Source organism: Pipra filicauda, unplaced genomic scaffold (genome assembly GCF_003945595.2).
Source record: "Pipra filicauda isolate LSUMZ 115617 unplaced genomic scaffold, ASM394559v2 scaffold561_size491250_pilon, whole genome shotgun sequence".
Taxonomy (NCBI): Eukaryota; Metazoa; Chordata; class Aves; order Passeriformes; family Pipridae; genus Pipra; species Pipra filicauda.
This window is the reverse complement of record NW_024104711.1, coordinates 420716-438650: the sequence shown is the minus strand read 5'-3', so window position 1 is coordinate 438650 and position 17935 is coordinate 420716. Positions and strand designations below refer to the sequence as shown.

Here is a 17935-nt window from a genome sequence, read left to right as displayed (position 1 = left end):
CCATGTGAGTCATCAAGGTTTGTTTAAAAGTACCAAACCAAATTCTGAACTAGAGCTTGAGACCACAGGGTTACCTGCCAGGCCCTGCACTGAGCTCATGGCAATCAGGTCATAGGGATCCTCACTGAGAATGTGCAGGGCGACAGAAGAGGAGCAAGAAACACTAGAAAATGCAGCATTCCCGAGAGGTGTCCCAGGGCACTGGGTCTCTGCAGGACCAAGGAGCAAGCTGTAACACAACAGTTCACCTCCTTTTGAAAAGTGGTTCTCAGTCCTCCAGATAGCAGTGAAACACAGAAACCACATCAGAGAGCCAACAGAGAAGGAATTCTTAACTGCATGGCATTGAAACAAAGAGAACATTAGCAGGGTTTTTTAAAGCTGCTGAGATCTTATACAGCTGCAGTTCCAGAACTAAAAGAAAAATAATGCTTGTGGGCCAGTGGGAGACAACACTACACGACAAAGCTGATTGTAAGTGCAGGCATTTCCCAAGCATAAAATATTTGAAGCACTCAAAAATAATAGTGCTTCCTGAAGCTAATGCCAAGATTATCAACAGCAGTGTCAAATACAGTAAGAATATTCCAGCTAGTGGCTAAAGCATCATGGCTACAAAGGGGAACAGATGGACCATGACATACAGGAATAGCCCAACTACAGCCATAAAGCATCAGATTTATGTTTGACCTCTTTCCTAAGGGTAGGGACTGTGGTACCTAAATGTCCCTTCCCTGTCCCCCTCCTCCTTCAAGCCACATTTACACTGGGCAGTATGAGCAAAGGCAGGTGGATGGGCACAATGTGCAGATTTGATCACTTCTGTAATGGGGGGTTCCAGTACAGAACCCTCCTGGCCCATCTCATCACCCAGCACAGCATCTCCTGCCTTACGCTCTTCGAGGAGGAAAACACCTCACTTGGATGTATCAGGATTCACAGAGCAGACTCCCAGAACAGAAACTTCTCAATTTGGACTTAAACCTCATTAAAAAGACACTGATGCCTCAAGTCAGCAGAAACTGCAGGGGCCTGGCCTTTTATATGTCTTGGTGCATTTTCCCATCTCAAGCAAAGGCTGAGCAAAAGGATAAACTAGGCAATCAGAGTTTGGGGCCTCCCTACAGAGTGTCAGCAGTATGGGTCCATCTTCAGCCAGTATGGGTTCTCTCTCCTTCAGCCAGCCCACTACAGCACTGCTGCGACCAGTGACCAGTACCTTCCACAGCAGTAACAACACCCTGGAAAGGCAGCAGGCACTTGACTAATTTCTGTAAGTTAATTCTGTCTTCCAAATCGCTAGAAAAGCCAGGACATGACACAGTTTCGTGGGACTCCACTGCTAATACACAGCAGATCACATGACATGCAAAGACTGGTCTCACTATGGACAGCTCAGAAGAGCACAGAGAAGGAACAGAATCGATTCCAAACAGCTGTCTATAGTTTCCAGAAAGCCACTAAATCCCTCTAAGGCTGGCAACATGACAATTTTCTGACTGCTGTTAGGTGACTTAAGACACTGCAATATAAATAGAAGACCCTGGAACCCCTTCAAGGAAGTCAATCCTTTTGATTTTGGATGTCTCTGTACTTCTGCCAGCATCACAACACCTCTGTTTACAGCTGGCATTGTTGCATAAGCAGCATCTCAGCTGACATCGAGTTTAAGTACTTCATTAAAACTGCTCAAGAAACAGGTTGTGTCAAAACTGAAATGATCCCATCAATCTGAAAAGAACTAAATGCAGAAATACACTAAATGCATATGCAAGTGAACACACCCTCAAAGATGCTTTACTCCTTCCTAAGCTCAGCTATTTCCCTAGTCAGGTGTCACAGGCCTTCTACAGAGAGACTCCAACCTCCTGTCACAGAAATCCACAACGAAGACTTTCAAAAACTATGTGCTACATATCTAAAAATACTTTTAGAAGATTCCGAATCCTAAACCTCCACACAGGGATTTGACACAACAAACAAGAAAGATCACCAGTTTAACTGGTGCTGTCAAGTCCCACTACACATTCAACTTGCTACAACAAACCTCTATCCCCTATTTTTCTTAGGCCAGTGAGCTCCTGATAGATTGATCAGTAGATCTCTTGGAAGAGTTTAGCAGACATTCAAAATACCAAGGAACAGGGAAAATGCAAGGAGAAAGATTATTCTTTTCTGAATATTATCACTAAAAGATGAGAGCTAAAAAGTCTCTCTGAGCAGAGCACTAATTCTGCTATGATATCTCAAAACATCCGTTCTCACAGGAGACAAAATAAGTTTAGCAGTTAAGGGCTGAAGACAAGGTATCAAGTCATTTGGGGAAATACACAGCAATCATCACTGAAAGGCAGCAAATTCACTTGCTATTTTAAGGATTCCTGTTTTCACAACGCTCTCCAAAACCAAGAAGTAGCACTTTGTGCAGTAACTGGAGGGATGTTTGACAATTTTTTAAACACGAAAGAGTCACTACAGAAACTTGCTATTACTTGTAGGTACTCAAGATTTCAAATTAAGAAGTGGAATCCTACCACATGATCTCCTTCACTTAATAACATTTTCCCCACTACCATAATTAGGAGTGCCATGCTTGTTAGAGCAAGAGAGTATTTAATAGTAAAAAGTAACCTGCTCAGCTAATAGCAGGTGCTGGCTCAGCCAGGAGGCTTTAACCACAACAGAGCACTTCAGATTTTACTTTTTTTTTTTATTATGCATGTGTTAATCTTGCAGGTAGGAAATGTCAATAAAACAAGGAAAAAAGTGTACATATATTTTTCAGTAATATTTACCAGTCATGCTGCTGTCTCTGTTTATTCCATTATGAAGTTTACAGTGAACAAACGCTGCATCAAATAACCACGATCCAAAGAGGTTCAAGATGCTGTTAACCTTTGGCCTGCGAGGAGCTGGTAGTGGCCGTGGCTCAGAGCTTGTCTGGTTTGGGCTGGAGAGTGGAGAAGTAGAGGAGGGTTGGTGCTGCACTTTTGAAGTATGTGCGGTAGTTACCTATTTGAACAGAAGAATAGATCAGCTCCTAGAAGCAAGGAAATTCCTTCCTCTAACTGAGGAAGCTATCCAAAGGGTCAGCTCCTCCAACAGAGAGCAGGAACTCTTACAGTGCTGGTTTTCATGGTGGCTTTGTTCACAGTCACGGCGCGGTGCCGGCGGTTGTGCGGCGGGGTGGTGTTGGTGGCGGTGTTCTGGGGCATGCTCAGCCTGTTCACGGGCGTGGGCGGCGCGCTGTCCGACCGCGGCCGGGAAATGCCTGGGGGGCCACAAACACAGCAGCCTGTCAGCAACAGCCCACGGGCTCACACCCGGCACGGCACAGCTCAGGCAACAGCCACGCCTGGCCCTGCCCCCCAGAACGGCAGCAGTAAGAAAAACACCTCTCTCTTTTTACTGTCAGCAGAAATAAAAGCACAAGCAAATGAAAACAGTGATTACATCAGATAAGCAAGACACCAAAGGACCCCACGCTTAAGGCTGTGGGAAATGACATATGGGAGGAACCAGTCTAGAAGCAGGGACAGGAGCAAGGTTCACCTGCCAAAGCCAATTTCACAGCTCTCTCCTGCCAAAGTTCAGATGCATCTCACCTTTGCCTTTCTTTCCCAATCATACCTTCCCACCCTTTCTAAGACATCTCTGAGATGTCTGGCCCTTAAAGCCACCTCAGCTCACTAAATTAAGATGAAACCCATCCACCACACAGCTTTCTGCTGGGTTTCAGCTGAATCAGCTGCTGAACAGTTAAATACTAAGTCAGTACACGAGATAGGGTAAGAAAGCCAAGCAAGCTGTAATATTTCTGGCAGCAGCCGGACGTTAGACCAGTTTTTACCCAGTTTCAAGGAAATACTCATGGTGTACAGAGTTATTCCTCCCAGTCAGAATCAGAACTCAACTTCTGCAAAACACGAAGTGACAAACACCACTGCTGCCCATTTTAATGAGTACCAACACTCTCACACCCTGTCTGAAGAATGAAGTAAGGAAGAGCAGTGTAGGTACATACCAGGGAGAGCAAGATAAAAACCACATGCTTTAGCACCTGTGACAGAAGGCAATGAACTCTCTCATCAGCCTTTGCTGAAGGGGTTTCTGCAGCTTCAAAGTCTGCCTGAGCACACCTTCCCATCCAAACCTACAGCCTGAATTTAATTTCACTGAGAGCTCTCCTGTGCCTGAATGCATGGTAGTCTCCAGTCTCCGTACTCCACGTGGGCTATTCCCTGGGATGCTATTCCCCTGGATGCTTCACCTTCCTACATGGCATATTCTTAAGTCTGAAGTGTCCAACTCACAAAACCATAGAATGGTTTGGGTTGGAAGGGACCTTAGAGTCCATCAAGTCCAACTCCCTGCCATGGACAGTTTCCACTATCCCAGGTTGCTCCAAGCTCTGTCCAACCTGGCCCTGGACACTTCCATGGATAGGGCAGCCACAGCTTCTCTAGGCAACCTGTACCAGGGCCTCACCACCCTCAGAGCCAAGAATTGCTTCCCAATATCCCATTTAACCCTGCCCTCTGTCTGTGAGAAGCCATTTCCCCTTGTCCTGTCACTCCAGGCCCTTGTCCAAAGTCCCTCTCCAGCTCTCTCGGAGCCCCTTTAGGCTGGAAGCACCTCTAAGGTCTCCCTGGAGCCTTCTCTTCTCCAGGCTGACAGTCTCATTCCACAGTCAGGGTGTTTTCTAAAACCATTTTATGCATCTGCTCAAGTCTCCTGCAGTCTCACAGCAGCTCATGCTTCTGGCAGATGACATTTGCACACATTTAAGCAAAAAAGCAGTTGGAGAGAGGCAGCTCTTCAGAGTTTACAATGGCATCTTTCCACCAAAGAACTTTCAATAAGCATACTAAGAATAACGCTTTGAATTTCAGGTATTCCATACTGTTACTTAAAACTGACCAGTCAGTGCTTATATCTGCTTTACCTTTCAGTCCAATTTGAGCTTCTCATGTACCAGCAGACGCAAAGAAACACAACTTTTCTACTCAGCAGTACTAGTCACCCACTAATTGTAAATTAAGTGAAACTCTCACAAAGATCTGAAGATGACAGTCCAAATTCAACACTTTACTAAAACAGGCATTGCACACAGCAGTTGCCAAAAGAAACTGCAGAAATACAGTGATGAGCACTCACAACATGCTAAAGCATAGCACTTGCACTAGTGATTAGGAAAAAAGAGAAAAGAAGCCTTGTTTGGGAAAGAGATCCCTGTTTTATTTTAGACTTCCAATTTACTTGTTTTGCATCTGAAACTAAGGCCATCTCCAACTTCATGCATTCAAATACTACTATTGTGCATACAGATTTCTTTATAAAAGTGATCTGAGGTCCCTTCCCTATCAATTCCAGAATATACTTGCAAATGATAAATTGTTATTGGTGTATTTATGGAGAACACAGATTTAAGGAGAATAAAATAAGGATTAAGTTAATATTCCTAGCTATCCATGGGTAAGACAAAAGCATTACCTAGGAATGCATCCACTAAACAGCTGATCCCACGCATGGCACGAAAGAATATTTGAGGCAGATGTTTAAGGCAGGGGTACTGATTCAGTTCTTGAGTCATCCCACTCACATTCAGAAACTGCTCCTGAAATTTGGGGGTAGAGCTAATAATGGCTGGGTTACTCAAATCCACAGGATTACTGCACACAAAGAGAGAAAAATATATGTTAGTCAGTTTAAGAACAGCTGTTAAGATTTTAAAAATACTTGAAGATGTAATAGTTTAAGGCATTTAAATAACACCATAAACCAGCATCCAGTATCAATACATTTTAGCAGTTACTCCATCACTTCCTGGGTTGGCAGTACTTAGTTGTCTTAATTTCAAACTCTACCCAAACACACTGGATACTTTTATCAAAATGAAACAAACCAGAGCATACACCTGATAGACTAATCCCGCTATTGCAGTAATATTAATTACTTATGAGGTTTTTTGAACCCAGTTAAGAGTTCCTTACATTTTTAAATCTATTCTGGAAAGGTAAGCAGTGAATTAAATACTGCCAAACAGTGACAAGAAGGAGAGTGGGCTGTAAAAATTTTTCCTGACTGACACAAATCCTGAAGCAGCAATTCCAAATTTGAAGAGTATAGTACTTGTGACATTAGTACCACAAATGAAAAAAAAGAGGTTTTATAGTTAGTTAAGAAGTAGATTTTAAACAGTCTAACATTTTTCTAGTCTTAACTATTAAATAATGTTTTATATGAAAAGTTTAATATGCCAGTGTTTGAAAGCATTAATGTAATGTCATTCCCAAGAATCTTTAAAACAAAATAAAATGGTTGGTTCAGTCGTGCATTTAAGAAAGAGTAACATGTTAAGATTAACTGTGTAGATTTCTTCAGAAAAACTAAAGAGAAACACCCATATTAAAAATAATCTTTTGTAGGTTAAGTTTAACACCCTGGAGAGCAAACAGAAGTTGTATACATCTCTCAGAGCTATTGTTCTGCTTTTCCTGTTTGCTATCTCAGAGAAACAAAATTCTATTGAATTCATTTTTCAGCTCCTCCAAACTGCCAAATAGCTAAAAGAGCTTTTAATTAACTGAACCAGTTTACATTCTGGAAGAGTCAGAGAGTTCAAAGTTGAACAACCCACTCAGGGCCTCACCCTGAGCTGCTGAAGGGCACTGGCACAAGTCTCTCATTTTATTCTGTTTAGGTGGTTAATCTTGGTAATCTCCAGAGAAATGTTTCATTTGTCATTCAAATGTATAAAGCTGATGCAAGAACAAGAACAATGGATGGCTGTAATTACACTACCTCAGCATATGTAAAAAGCGAAACCAAGTTTGTGCAACGCACTCATTATCCATTTCAAGAGGAATCAGACCAGCGTCTTCATCGGGGATTTTGAACGGAGGAAATGAAGGTCCGTATGTAAAACGCAGCAACCTAGAAAGCAAGTCAGACAGACCTGTCCTTCAGTTCACACTCCTCAAAAACTTAACAGTGCATTTGAACCCCACAGGTACCAGCAGCCCACAGGTGAGCCCACAGGCAACAGCACAATATCCCAAGTTTTCCTAGAGATCCCCATTTCATACAGTCATTCAGCCCTCTTACAGCTTTGAATGGTGCATACCTTGGAGCCTGCCTAAAGCTCCAGCCAAATCCAAGAGCTGTTAAGGCACAACAGCCCTCGGCAGCTCTCCCATTGCTTGGCCAAAGGGGTCACCAACTACCAGCCACATGCATAGCTGACAGAATGCTACATAAAAAAAGAAGAGCGGAAAAAGTTAAAAATAAATAAATAAATATTAAAAAAGGAAGGAATTTAAGCCCTTATCCTCACAGCTCTTTAGCACAAGTGTTCAATGACACCAGCAAGTCATATTAGGTTACGGGTCTAAATTCCAGCCCGTCTGATGACCTACACTGCACACCAGCACACTGAACAGCACCCAGTGTGGTCCTACAAGCAGCACAGGACTTGCAACCCACAGATCAGGGAGTTCTTCAGAACACATGCACCACGACTGCCAGAGGCTGGGACCTACAGACCAGACAAGAGCAAACCCACAGAGAGTTCACAGCGATGCAGAGCCATGAGGACACTGCTTGGGTAAATGGAGATCTTTCTCTAGAAGCACTGCAACTACCTGAACAGTCACCAATGACCTTCCCTCAGCTCCTGCTGTCTAATCTGACCCCTGCTTCATACCAACTTCACCAAATTACAGTTCCCTGATCAACATAATCCTGATGTTCTCTAAAGGGATGGAGGAGACTTGCCTTGAACCTTCTGAATATCCCAGCATCCCTAGAAATCAGTTTGTGTCCTTCCCTAAGCTAACTTGCTTGTAAGGGTCAAGAAATGTCCCATTCATCACACTGGTCACTTATAAAGCCATAAAGTTTTTACAGAGATAAAGTCATTACAAGCAGGAGAAGAGGAGGACAGAAGTAGTCTATGGCTGACCCCTAAACCAAGGGTCTAATGGGCTGAATTCCCACCTTCCACTTCTCCCAGAACTGGGCACTACAGTAACCTGCAGCCAATTAACTCAAGTGTCTGAAATCACAGCCTATAACAGTGCCTAGCCTGGAAAGAGAAGCAGAAGAGCTTTAGGACACAAGGCCTTCTCCAGGTCCAACCCCGATGTTGGGTTACCCAACCATTCGGTGCAGGGGGCTCGGGTGCAGCCGCAGTGCCAGCTGCAGACTCAGCTCTGCCTGCAGGGAGCCTGAGGCAAGAGGAACTGCCACCCCTGGGCATAACAGAGGGCAGGGGCCCAGCCGGGTGCCTGGGCACTCAGAGACACAGCACGAGCTGAGGACTGGGGAGGAAGAGCTGAGACTTGCACACACTTGGACTGGGAGGGGAGAAAAGCCCAGGGGTCTTTTGTTGGGCGTCCCTCCTTGGAGGTACCAGCTCCAGCTGCTCCCGCGTTACTGTGCCGTGAATAAATTGCTCTGTGGAACGAGACACCTGAGACTCTCCATGGGAGCCCTGGTGTGACTGTGAGTGGGGTGTGCGGGGAGCCGAGCGGGACCTGCCAGGCACGGGAGCCGCCGCTGCAAAGGGGCTTCAGTGCTGCGGGTAAATCCCTGGTGGTGGGAGTGCGACTGCCAGGGAGTCCCGGGAATGGTCACACCGGGAAGTTTCCTCAACACCAGAAATACACACATCTGTACTAGGCAGTAACTGCTCTCCTGCACTGTGTCCATCTATATTTAGTGCCCAGAGGCTTCATCCTATGGTAGGTTTTTGCTGAGGAATTACTTGGCTCTGAAAAACCCAAAAGAGCCTGGCCCAATCCCATGCACCATCATGCCCCGCACCACTGTCTGGCAGCACACTGCACTGCTTAGTTCTCCTTATGAGCTTGCAAGAAATCAGTTTTTCATAGAGTATGACCAAATCTTGACTGAAATATGGGCCATTTTCAAGAATGACTGGAAACAGAAATAAAGTGTAAGCCACACATTCAAGTCAGTTAAAATATAATTAAAGCAACCTAGATGGGGTACAAGTAGTATCAATTGGCATGGCAACACAACTAAGATTCCAGTTTCATCCTGCTACGAAATCACAGCCAGGGACACAAATTAACACTGTATATGTGTACAGATGTCCAAATATAATTTTCCATATGGTTTTAAGTTGAAACATTTACTCTCAACTTATTGCTAATTCAGAGAACTGTTTACTAAAACACTTTAACTCTTTGAAGCTGGAACTTCATTGAAGTATTAAAAATGCAGCTTAAAATACCACTGAACTTTTAAGAGTCGGTCTCAGAGGAGCTCAACTTTCCATGTATCAGGTGTAAACCAACATCAGTGAACACAGACTAAAACATTGGAGAAACCCTGCAGATTACTGTGCATCAACAAGACTGTTACTCAACAGTAGGAAATAAAGTGTAGGCACAGTGCATGGTGCAGAACACCAACACATGTTTTGAGACAGGGCTGTTCTTTTCAGATCAGTGAATCATAAAGTATTTTCCATTATGCAACGCTCCATCTAATGAGCTAAAAATAGCTAAAGAAATAGCGTGGGAAATATGCCGAACTCGTATTGCAGCTTTATTTCCCACAGGTTTAACAAGTAGCTGCATAACCTAGAAAAATCTATCCACACTTCAAATTTTGACAGGCAATTCAAAGCAAAGTTTTCAGAGTTAAAATAAACCCTTGTAGAAAAATATACTACTGAATATTTCACAGTGCAGCCATTTTAATGCATCTTTGAACTTTCACATAAATAAGTTACTGACATTTCAGGAGAGCTGGGAGCTCTCCTCTTATCAGCAATTAATTCAGTTCTTTCCTCCAAGAGGCTGAGATCTGTCCCACAAAGACATCATATCACAAAGACCTCAGTATTAAGGACACTGAAACTCTCCTCACTGTTCAGAGCCTTCTACTAGAGCCTAAACTCTCCTGCAGCCCACAGATCTGAGTATTCCCTCAGTCAGTTTGCAAGTGACACCGAGGTGACCTGCTGGAGGGCAGGAAGGATCTCTAGAGGGATTTGGACAGGTTGGATCAAGGGGTCAAGGCCATGGTATGAGGTTAAACAAGGTGAAGTGCCACGTCCTGCCCTTCAGCCACAGCAACCCCACACAGAACTACAGGTTTGGGGTAGAGCAGCTGGAAAGCAGCCCAGCAGGAAAGGACCTGGGATGCTGATCAACAGCAGCTGAACATGAGCCAGGTGTGCCCAGGTGGGCAAGTACCCCAAGGGTACCTGGTTTATACCAGCAACAGTGTGGTCAGCAGGATCAGGGCAGTGATTGTCCCCTGTGCTGGCACTGCTGAGGTACCTCAAATCCTGAGGTCAGTTCTGGGCTGGAGCGTGTCCAGGGAAGGGAACAGAGCTGGGAAGGGGCTGGAGCACCAGGAGCAGCTGAGGCAGCTGGGGGGCTCAGCCTGGAGCAAAGGAGGCTCAGGGGGGACCTTCTGGCTCTGCAACTCCCTGACAGGAGGGGAAAGCCGGGGGGGGTTGGGGGGGTCAGGCTCTGCTCACAGGGAACAAGGGACAGGACAAAGGGAAATGGCCTCAAGTTGTGGCAGGGGACATTTAGATTGTGCATTAGGGAAAGTTTCTCCATGGAAAAGGCTGTCAGGCACTGGCACAGGCTACCCAGAGCAGTGGTGGAGTCACCAGAAGGTATTTAAAAGGTGTGTGGATGTAGCGCTTGGGGATATGGTTTAGTGGTGGGCTTGGCAGCACTGAAGGAATGATCTTAGAGGTCTTTTCCAACCTAAACAATTCTACGTTTTCATGATCCTCATTGTTCCCATATTCAGCAAGGCTCAGTACAGTTCTCCCATACTTTCTAGAGCAGAGGAGAGCCTGTGGCCTGCCTCTGGCCCATCATATCCCACCTGCTGGGGCACAAGCACCAGGCAGCTGTAACATGGCTTCAGCTCCACAGGGCAGGAGAAGCAGAGTCCCAGAGTCACCTCAAACCCAGCAGCATGCAGCAGTAACAAGCACCTAACAATTTTGATGGTGATTGCCATTAAACACACACACCATAACGTTCCACTAATATTCATGAGTCATTCTTCAGGGCACATGATGTAGAGTCACAGTGATGGAGACTAATACACACAGACTGCAAAGTGCTAAATATCAGAGAGGTGCTGAGCTTACACAACAGCAGAGACAACCCAACTCAGATCTTCCCTTGCAGAACAAAGGCATACACACAGAGTCCCAGGAGACCAGCAAGATGTCACTTTGTATTGCTCATTGTATTGCTCCACACTTTTGGATTGCTGCGCATTCCACAAATAAGCAACAACAAAGAGAAAATGTCTAACCGCGATCATCCCCACACCCGTGTTTACTTCCACAGGATTGCTCCTACCTGGACGTAAGGGCACAGATGACCTTGCTCCACTGCTCAACTACTGCAGGGTGATGTCGCCAGTTGGCCACCATCTCTTTGGCAGTTTTCCAGTACGGGGGTGTTGGAAAGCACCGCGTACAGGCGAGTAACCACACCTCAAACAGCACGCCAATTAACTTCTCAGCCAGGTTCTCAGCAATGCCACCTTGTAACAGAAGCGAAGCACACCTTCAGCTAGTATTCCATCTAAACATCAAGTATCTCCCCAAAGAGGTTTCACTTTAAGTGCATAAAGATCAAGCTCATTTTTTCCTAATTTTTAAGAGTGATTCTTGATTGCTTCCTACAGTCAATTAGCCTTTTTGAAAGACTAAATGCAATAGATAAAACCCAGCCACTTGTGTGTCAATGAGGGACACTGGGAATTCACCAATCTCAGGCAGTCTTCTATTGCACTTTATCTAGTGAAGTGTTGTTTTGAAATAGGTAAAACTGACACTATTATTTTTCAGTAGGCAGGCCAAACAGTAAGACACAGGGGGTTTCAGTGAAACAAAAAAGGAACAACATCATCTGAAACGGTTCACCATGAACTGCTTCCGTACAGAATCACTGTCCTGCAAAACTACTCTTAGGAAAACTCAGCTCCAAATCATTCTCTGGCAATGTTTTATTTTGGAGCAATGTAGCAAAATTAGGAGTGAGCTCTTATACTTTGCTGGCTACTAAGAGATTTTAACAGGTTCCGCCATCCCACTGGCAGCCCAACATCAAGCAGAGCCAAAAGATTTTCCAGTAATTGAACCAAATGGAAGATGAACATGAACCTTGCACAGTTGGAGCTGCTAGAAGAGTGTCATTGATCTGAAGAAGAAATAACAACAAAACCTCCCAGGTTTCTCTTGCCATAATTGTCGATTCATGAGCCAGTTTCTGGACAGCTTTCAAAACCTGCAAGCACAGTCTGATCTGACTGGATCCTGGGTCTGGCCTGCAAGAGAAAAAAAACAATGCTTGAGGAACAGAACTTCAGTTGACAACTGTTGTCAATTTTCAGGAGCTACAAGAGGAAACTGTGCACCCTAACTCTGTCTCTAGGCATTCCGACCCTGCCTCAATGAGCACAAGATGTACCGTCAGACAGAGACTCACTGCCATAGAGTGAACACTCACTGGAGCAAGCACAACCCATCATCTCAAAGGAATTTAGCCTGGGCCAAATAATGAGAATGTAGTTGAGACACCATGAATTGTTACATACATAATCCAGAAGTGGCAAAACTAGGAGAAATATTGTTAGCAAACTAATTTAAATTCTTCCTAGTTCTCCTCCTGCTTCCAAGTCAACTCTTATCCCTTCTTCCTTGAGTCTGATTTTCCTTTTAATGACCGCTTTCTACATCTTTTTCTGTAAATCCAAGCAACTGGGAGCAAGTAAGGAAGAAAGGAAATTATTTCATATTATCAGTTTTCTCTGTAATAATGATCAGATCCACAGTGGCACTGCTGAGTCACTCAACATGAAGTGTTGCAGAAGCAGCACAAAGCAGCATCACCTCTTTCCACCTGTTAGTCTGGACAAGGCAGAACATGTACAAAACAGTAACATGACACGTTCTGGACAGTATCTGAGGACACTGGTAAACAGAGCTGAGGAAGCCTAAAAGTTTAAAGGGTGAAAGAGCCTACAAATTAGAGTGTGCAATATATGTAAGGCATATTTCAACCTGTGCACCATTTCCTCATCCCTTCTACCACTTACTGAAGGGATGACCAAAAAAATCGTAGAAGTATTACCTTCCACTGGACCACTAAGGAGTATTCCTACCAAACACTTTCAGTGTGATATAACCCACAAGTCATGTTGCATGGCAAGAACCCCAAGAACGTGCTGATCCCACTAAATACTATCAGCTCTTATCTTTATAGCATAAATGCTGTGTTACAGTACTGGAAACAAGATTACAAAGAGACAAGACAATATCTAATGCAAAATTGCAGACCACCAGCCACAGTTCAGGACCTCAGTGCTGGACGGCAGTGCTAGATTGTAACACAGAATTTCTGTAGAATAACAAACCTGGGGACAAGCCCTGCCTTGCTTATAGCACTATTTTTTGTCTGAGCAACAACAGAGCAGATACTTCAAACCAAAAGATATCCTTAATCTACATAGGCTTAAAGCTTCCAAGCCTGTTTCGAGACTTGTTTCCCTAATAATTTAGAGAATCTGTAAAAAATATATAGGAGCTCCACATGCTTCTGAGGATACTTCTGAGCTAATCTCACAAAGGCAACTCAAAGGTCCCTGTCCATCTATAAGTTCCTCTTGTTCACAAAGTCAACCCAATGGTAAGTTTTGGTTGCACCATTTCTAGATATCTGGATTTCTATAGAACTTTGCTTTTGGCCACACTCCCTTGCAACAAGCACTGTTCTCATGAGATCCTGTGAGAAGCATATGAAGTTATTACAAAAAAGCACTTGGACAGTCACCTGTTCCATGGTCTCTTAAGCAATTCCAGACATTTTTGTTGCACAGAGGACCCTGGTAACTGCACCCCAATCTCCTGGGGAGGCAAGACACAGGAGAGAGTTCTCATATTTCCTTTCTGCGCTTCCAACAGTGTTTATGGCACTGAAACTTTACGTGACAGTAGCAACAAGCACTATTGCTTAAGTAATCTTCAAGACTTCCTGAATACTGTAGGGTTTCCAGAGATGAAAAGTTTGGGGGTCACTTGGGGACTGCTCAAATATGTCAACAAAGTGTTTCTTCGGGGTGGACCAAGGGTCAGTGCTGGAAGGAAGGACAGAAGCACACTCCCTCCAGTCACTCCAGCAGAGAGAGGAAAGGCAACTTGATTCACCCAGCTTTCAGAGTTTCATTTTTCAGCACCATACTGTTTCAAGGACCGTGCATGTAAACATTTGATTCAGCTGAGCACTCAGACTAGAATGGTCTATGCACACCTACTCTGTACCAGTGTACACAAGCTCCTGAGATGCCATTTACATTGAAGTGCCCACTTCAGGCTGCTGCATTTCACACCTCAGCTGTGCATCCTCCTCAGGGTCTGAAACCTCCCCACAACTCTGGGCCACCACTTTTAAGGCAGCCAAGCCAACAGCTACATCATTTCCAGGGAACTAGGATGAGGAAGGAAGCTATTTTAATCACAACCCTCCATAGGACAGAGGCTTATAATAAAGGCTTAGTATTTTCAACAGAAGAACAGGAGATTTTTCCAGGAGATAGTTCAACACAGGTTGCTAGTAGAGCTCCAGGGTAAGTATTCTACAGGAGTCCATCAGCACCAGCAACCTGCATCAGTAAGGTAAGCCCAGAAATTACTCTCCTCTGCCCCACCACAGGCATGTTAGACTGAGCCTTTGCTTTTACTCAAGCCAGGTGTGTACAACTCAGTTCTGCATTTCATTTCCAGAATAGAAATTCCTCCTGTTGCTGGAGTGAATTCTGAACACAGCTCCCTGGAGGGCAAAACTTGGAGTTCTTTTTTCTGAAAACAGAGTAGGGACTTGAACACCAAGCGTTGACAGCAGCAGCCATGAAAAAAATCAGTGTTTCAGATAAATCTCAGAGACTCTTGAAAGAAAAACCATAGACTAGTTATACTGGAGGGGTGGGCAGTGTTTAAAATAATGATTTTTCAGTCCCCCCTGTCTCTAAATGTTAATTACTGCATTCAACAGTCATCACGTGTAGTCTACCACCCTGCATCAAGCTCCAACCATGAATTTGGGAGAGAAGGGTGAAATGGCAGCTTGTGCCAAGAGCATGCAAGAAGCTGGACTATTGAGCTGCCTGCTACCAGGGCCCCTGGTGTGAGAGCAGGCAAGGGATGACACAAACAACTATTTAATGGACTAGCGAAGAACTTCTCTATTGTGCCAAGGGAATAAAGGATCCCAGACAGCAGACTGTATTCTGCAAGTATTAAAGCTGAGACAACCTCCTGCAGCAGTCTAACACACAAGCTTGCTTTCTGCAGACTTGTGCCATTGCCCTGACCATCCTTTAATGGGAATTAAAATGCATTTTCACTACAAGTTAAAAGCAACAACCACTAAGGGTAGGTGGCAGATTTTTGAAGCAATCAGTAAATAGCAATGAACTCCGTGTCTGAATTTGCATAAGTTATTATTCAAAGTCCTTTATTAACAAAGCCTGCAGGTAAAGTGGAGTGACCCAAGTGCAGCAGAGCACTTTGAAGTCCACTTGCAGTGATATATTATTAATACTGATAAAAGCAGATGATCTGATACTTATGGACATATACTAAACATCGATCTGAAGTCAAGTGAATCTCCTCTTACATATCTGATACACATGTTCAACAGTAGCAGGTAAACTTGCCATAAATTATAAACAAGGTATGATGTTGGATCATACCTTGGATCCAAGATGTAGAAACATGTCTATTTAACATCAACATCCAAGGATGTCAGGCAGCAAGCACACTTCCATGGGATTCTTTCAAAACTACCAGTGAAGCACAGTCAGCATAACCATGCCCGTTTAAGAGGCAGCAAGATGCAGTCACAAAGCAGTCACTTACTGCAAGATCCTCCAGCACATCAGAAAGGGGGTCAAATCTCGCATCACCAAAGGCTGGGACTGCCATGAGGTGCTCTTGGTTATCTCAGTTTTACACAATAAAAAGCACACGGTTGCACAGTGATGCTCTTCAGCCTTTCCCCCACCCTCCAGTCATCCAACAGAGACAGATCTTCTTAGGACAGTAAACATTAAAGTCTATGAATGATCTGTGATTCTGACCACCTAAACCTAGCAGCAACAATTCAATTTGCTACTGAAAATTACAGAACAGGTGTGGAGAAACACGTTCCTCCTAATCTTGCAGCAAAACCAGTCTTATTTTAGTCATGAACCTCTGTGCCTCACAAGGTCTCTGACAGGTTATCCTGACGACAGCTTGGACTCTCTCAGCCTCCTGAGCACCCCAGCGCTAACACTCACCTCGGTACAAAGAGATTTTGGAGATGTTTGAGAATGCTTTGAACATAAAGGTTTGGTTCCTTAATAACAGGTAAAGGAATGGAGTCCTTAGGTAACACAAGAGCCATAATCCAATCTGTATATACATCCACACAGTATTTCACAGTATCGCCGTCCAGAGGGAGAGTCAGTCCATAACAAACCACCTCCATAGTCCATTTTACCTACCAAACACAAAGCAAAAGTTATTAAAAAGAAATATTAGCAAGTAAATAATGGTCAGAGCACATTGGTTCTAACTCAACAAAAGTAGTTATGTGGTATGGGCAATTCTATTTAACACATCCTGCAAGAAAACGCTAAACCACTAACTTGTATATCATGATATTATGAAGAATATGAATAAACTACAAATCACTCTGAAATCCTGAATCTCTTTAGTCTTACCTGTAGAGAGAGTTCTTCGGAACTGATGATGAACTAGCTGTTAATAGAAGCCTTATGTAGATTAGTAACCTAAAAATGTAACACATTTCATAAAACTTGGACTATTAAAAAGAGAAAAATAAAAGAGGCTATAGAAAACCATTAAGTTGCCACTCTGAAAGCTATGATTTCCAAGAAATGCACTTACTTCTTTGTCTGTTTTTAGTAAACTCTCACTTCCAACAGATGATGTAATTAAAGCTTGTCCAAGCGGACGCACCACCGCATTTGCCACTTCTCTCCCCACGTTCTCAGGATAGCTGTGAAGTACACTGGTATTCCCCTGATCATTTTGAATGACAAGATGCAAGGATCTCCACTCTGAGTACATAGTGCCTCTATGCTACAATCCAAACAACACCTGGGGGGGCAAGGAAGGAAAAAAGACGATTAGTAGAAGTGTCTGTGACATGAGTTACCAAACTGAGGCTGTGTGTCACAATCCAGACCCTTGTAAATTCAAGATGCACATGTCCACGTCATACATTTGAAGACCAGGAAGAGATTCCAACAGCTGTTCTTCAACCTTAATATGTTTTAATATAGCCAAGAGCTTTATTAGAGATTACAGAAAGTTTCAGCTTGGGACTATCAGCCCATTTGAGACACTTAAACTTGAGAAGCAACTTCACCTCACACTTCTGCTTGCCTCATCTTTGTAGGAAAGATGCTCTCACTTACATGGCATCTTCAGCTAAGTAGAAAATAGTTCTACAAGTATATTGCTCATAGAAGCAATGGCTGCAATTCATCCCTTTTTCCCTTTTTTACCTCAATAGTAGTTAAAAATAGACACCAGGGAACTTTCAGGAAAACCTGAGTCATCTCAGAAGACAAAAATTCAGCCTCTTTTACATTCATAAGGTATTTCTCCTACAACATGCACTACTCAAAACTGGTAGTTGAAAAATGTGATTGAGTGATAGTGAAGAGTGCCCTTTATCTGCAGTGAGTTCAGGACTGACTGAGTCCTAGTGCATCACTAACTTAAACCCAGCATCACTTTACAGTTTCATCATATACATGTACCAAACCTTAGGCATTGGGGTATGCGCTAATGCATTTCAAATCTTTGTAAAGTCAACACACACAGTCACCCTCTAAAAATCTACATTTG

General features: G+C 43.8%; 1 protein-coding gene across 5 annotated transcripts in view; it reads right to left on the bottom strand.

Moving 5' to 3' along the window:
• RALGAPB (Ral GTPase activating protein non-catalytic subunit beta) overlaps positions 1-17935 on the bottom strand; it is a 64351-nt gene that overhangs the window by 40248 nt on the left and 6168 nt on the right. For all 5 annotated transcript variants that reach the window (XM_027740408.2, XM_027740409.2, XM_027740410.2 and 2 more), the window contains exons 2-9: positions 16967-17179; positions 16354-16556; positions 12179-12342; positions 11370-11556; positions 6805-6936; positions 5494-5672; positions 3123-3271; positions 2796-3012 (exon numbers count right to left, since the gene is read on the bottom strand). In XM_027740408.2, coding sequence (XP_027596209.1) covers positions 2796-3012; positions 3123-3271; positions 5494-5672; positions 6805-6936; positions 11370-11556; positions 12179-12342; positions 16354-16556; positions 16967-17149 — 1414 coding nt within the window. In that variant the 5' untranslated portion in view covers positions 17150-17179. The remainder of the gene's footprint in view (positions 1-2795; positions 3013-3122; positions 3272-5493; positions 5673-6804; positions 6937-11369; positions 11557-12178; positions 12343-16353; positions 16557-16966; positions 17180-17935) is intronic.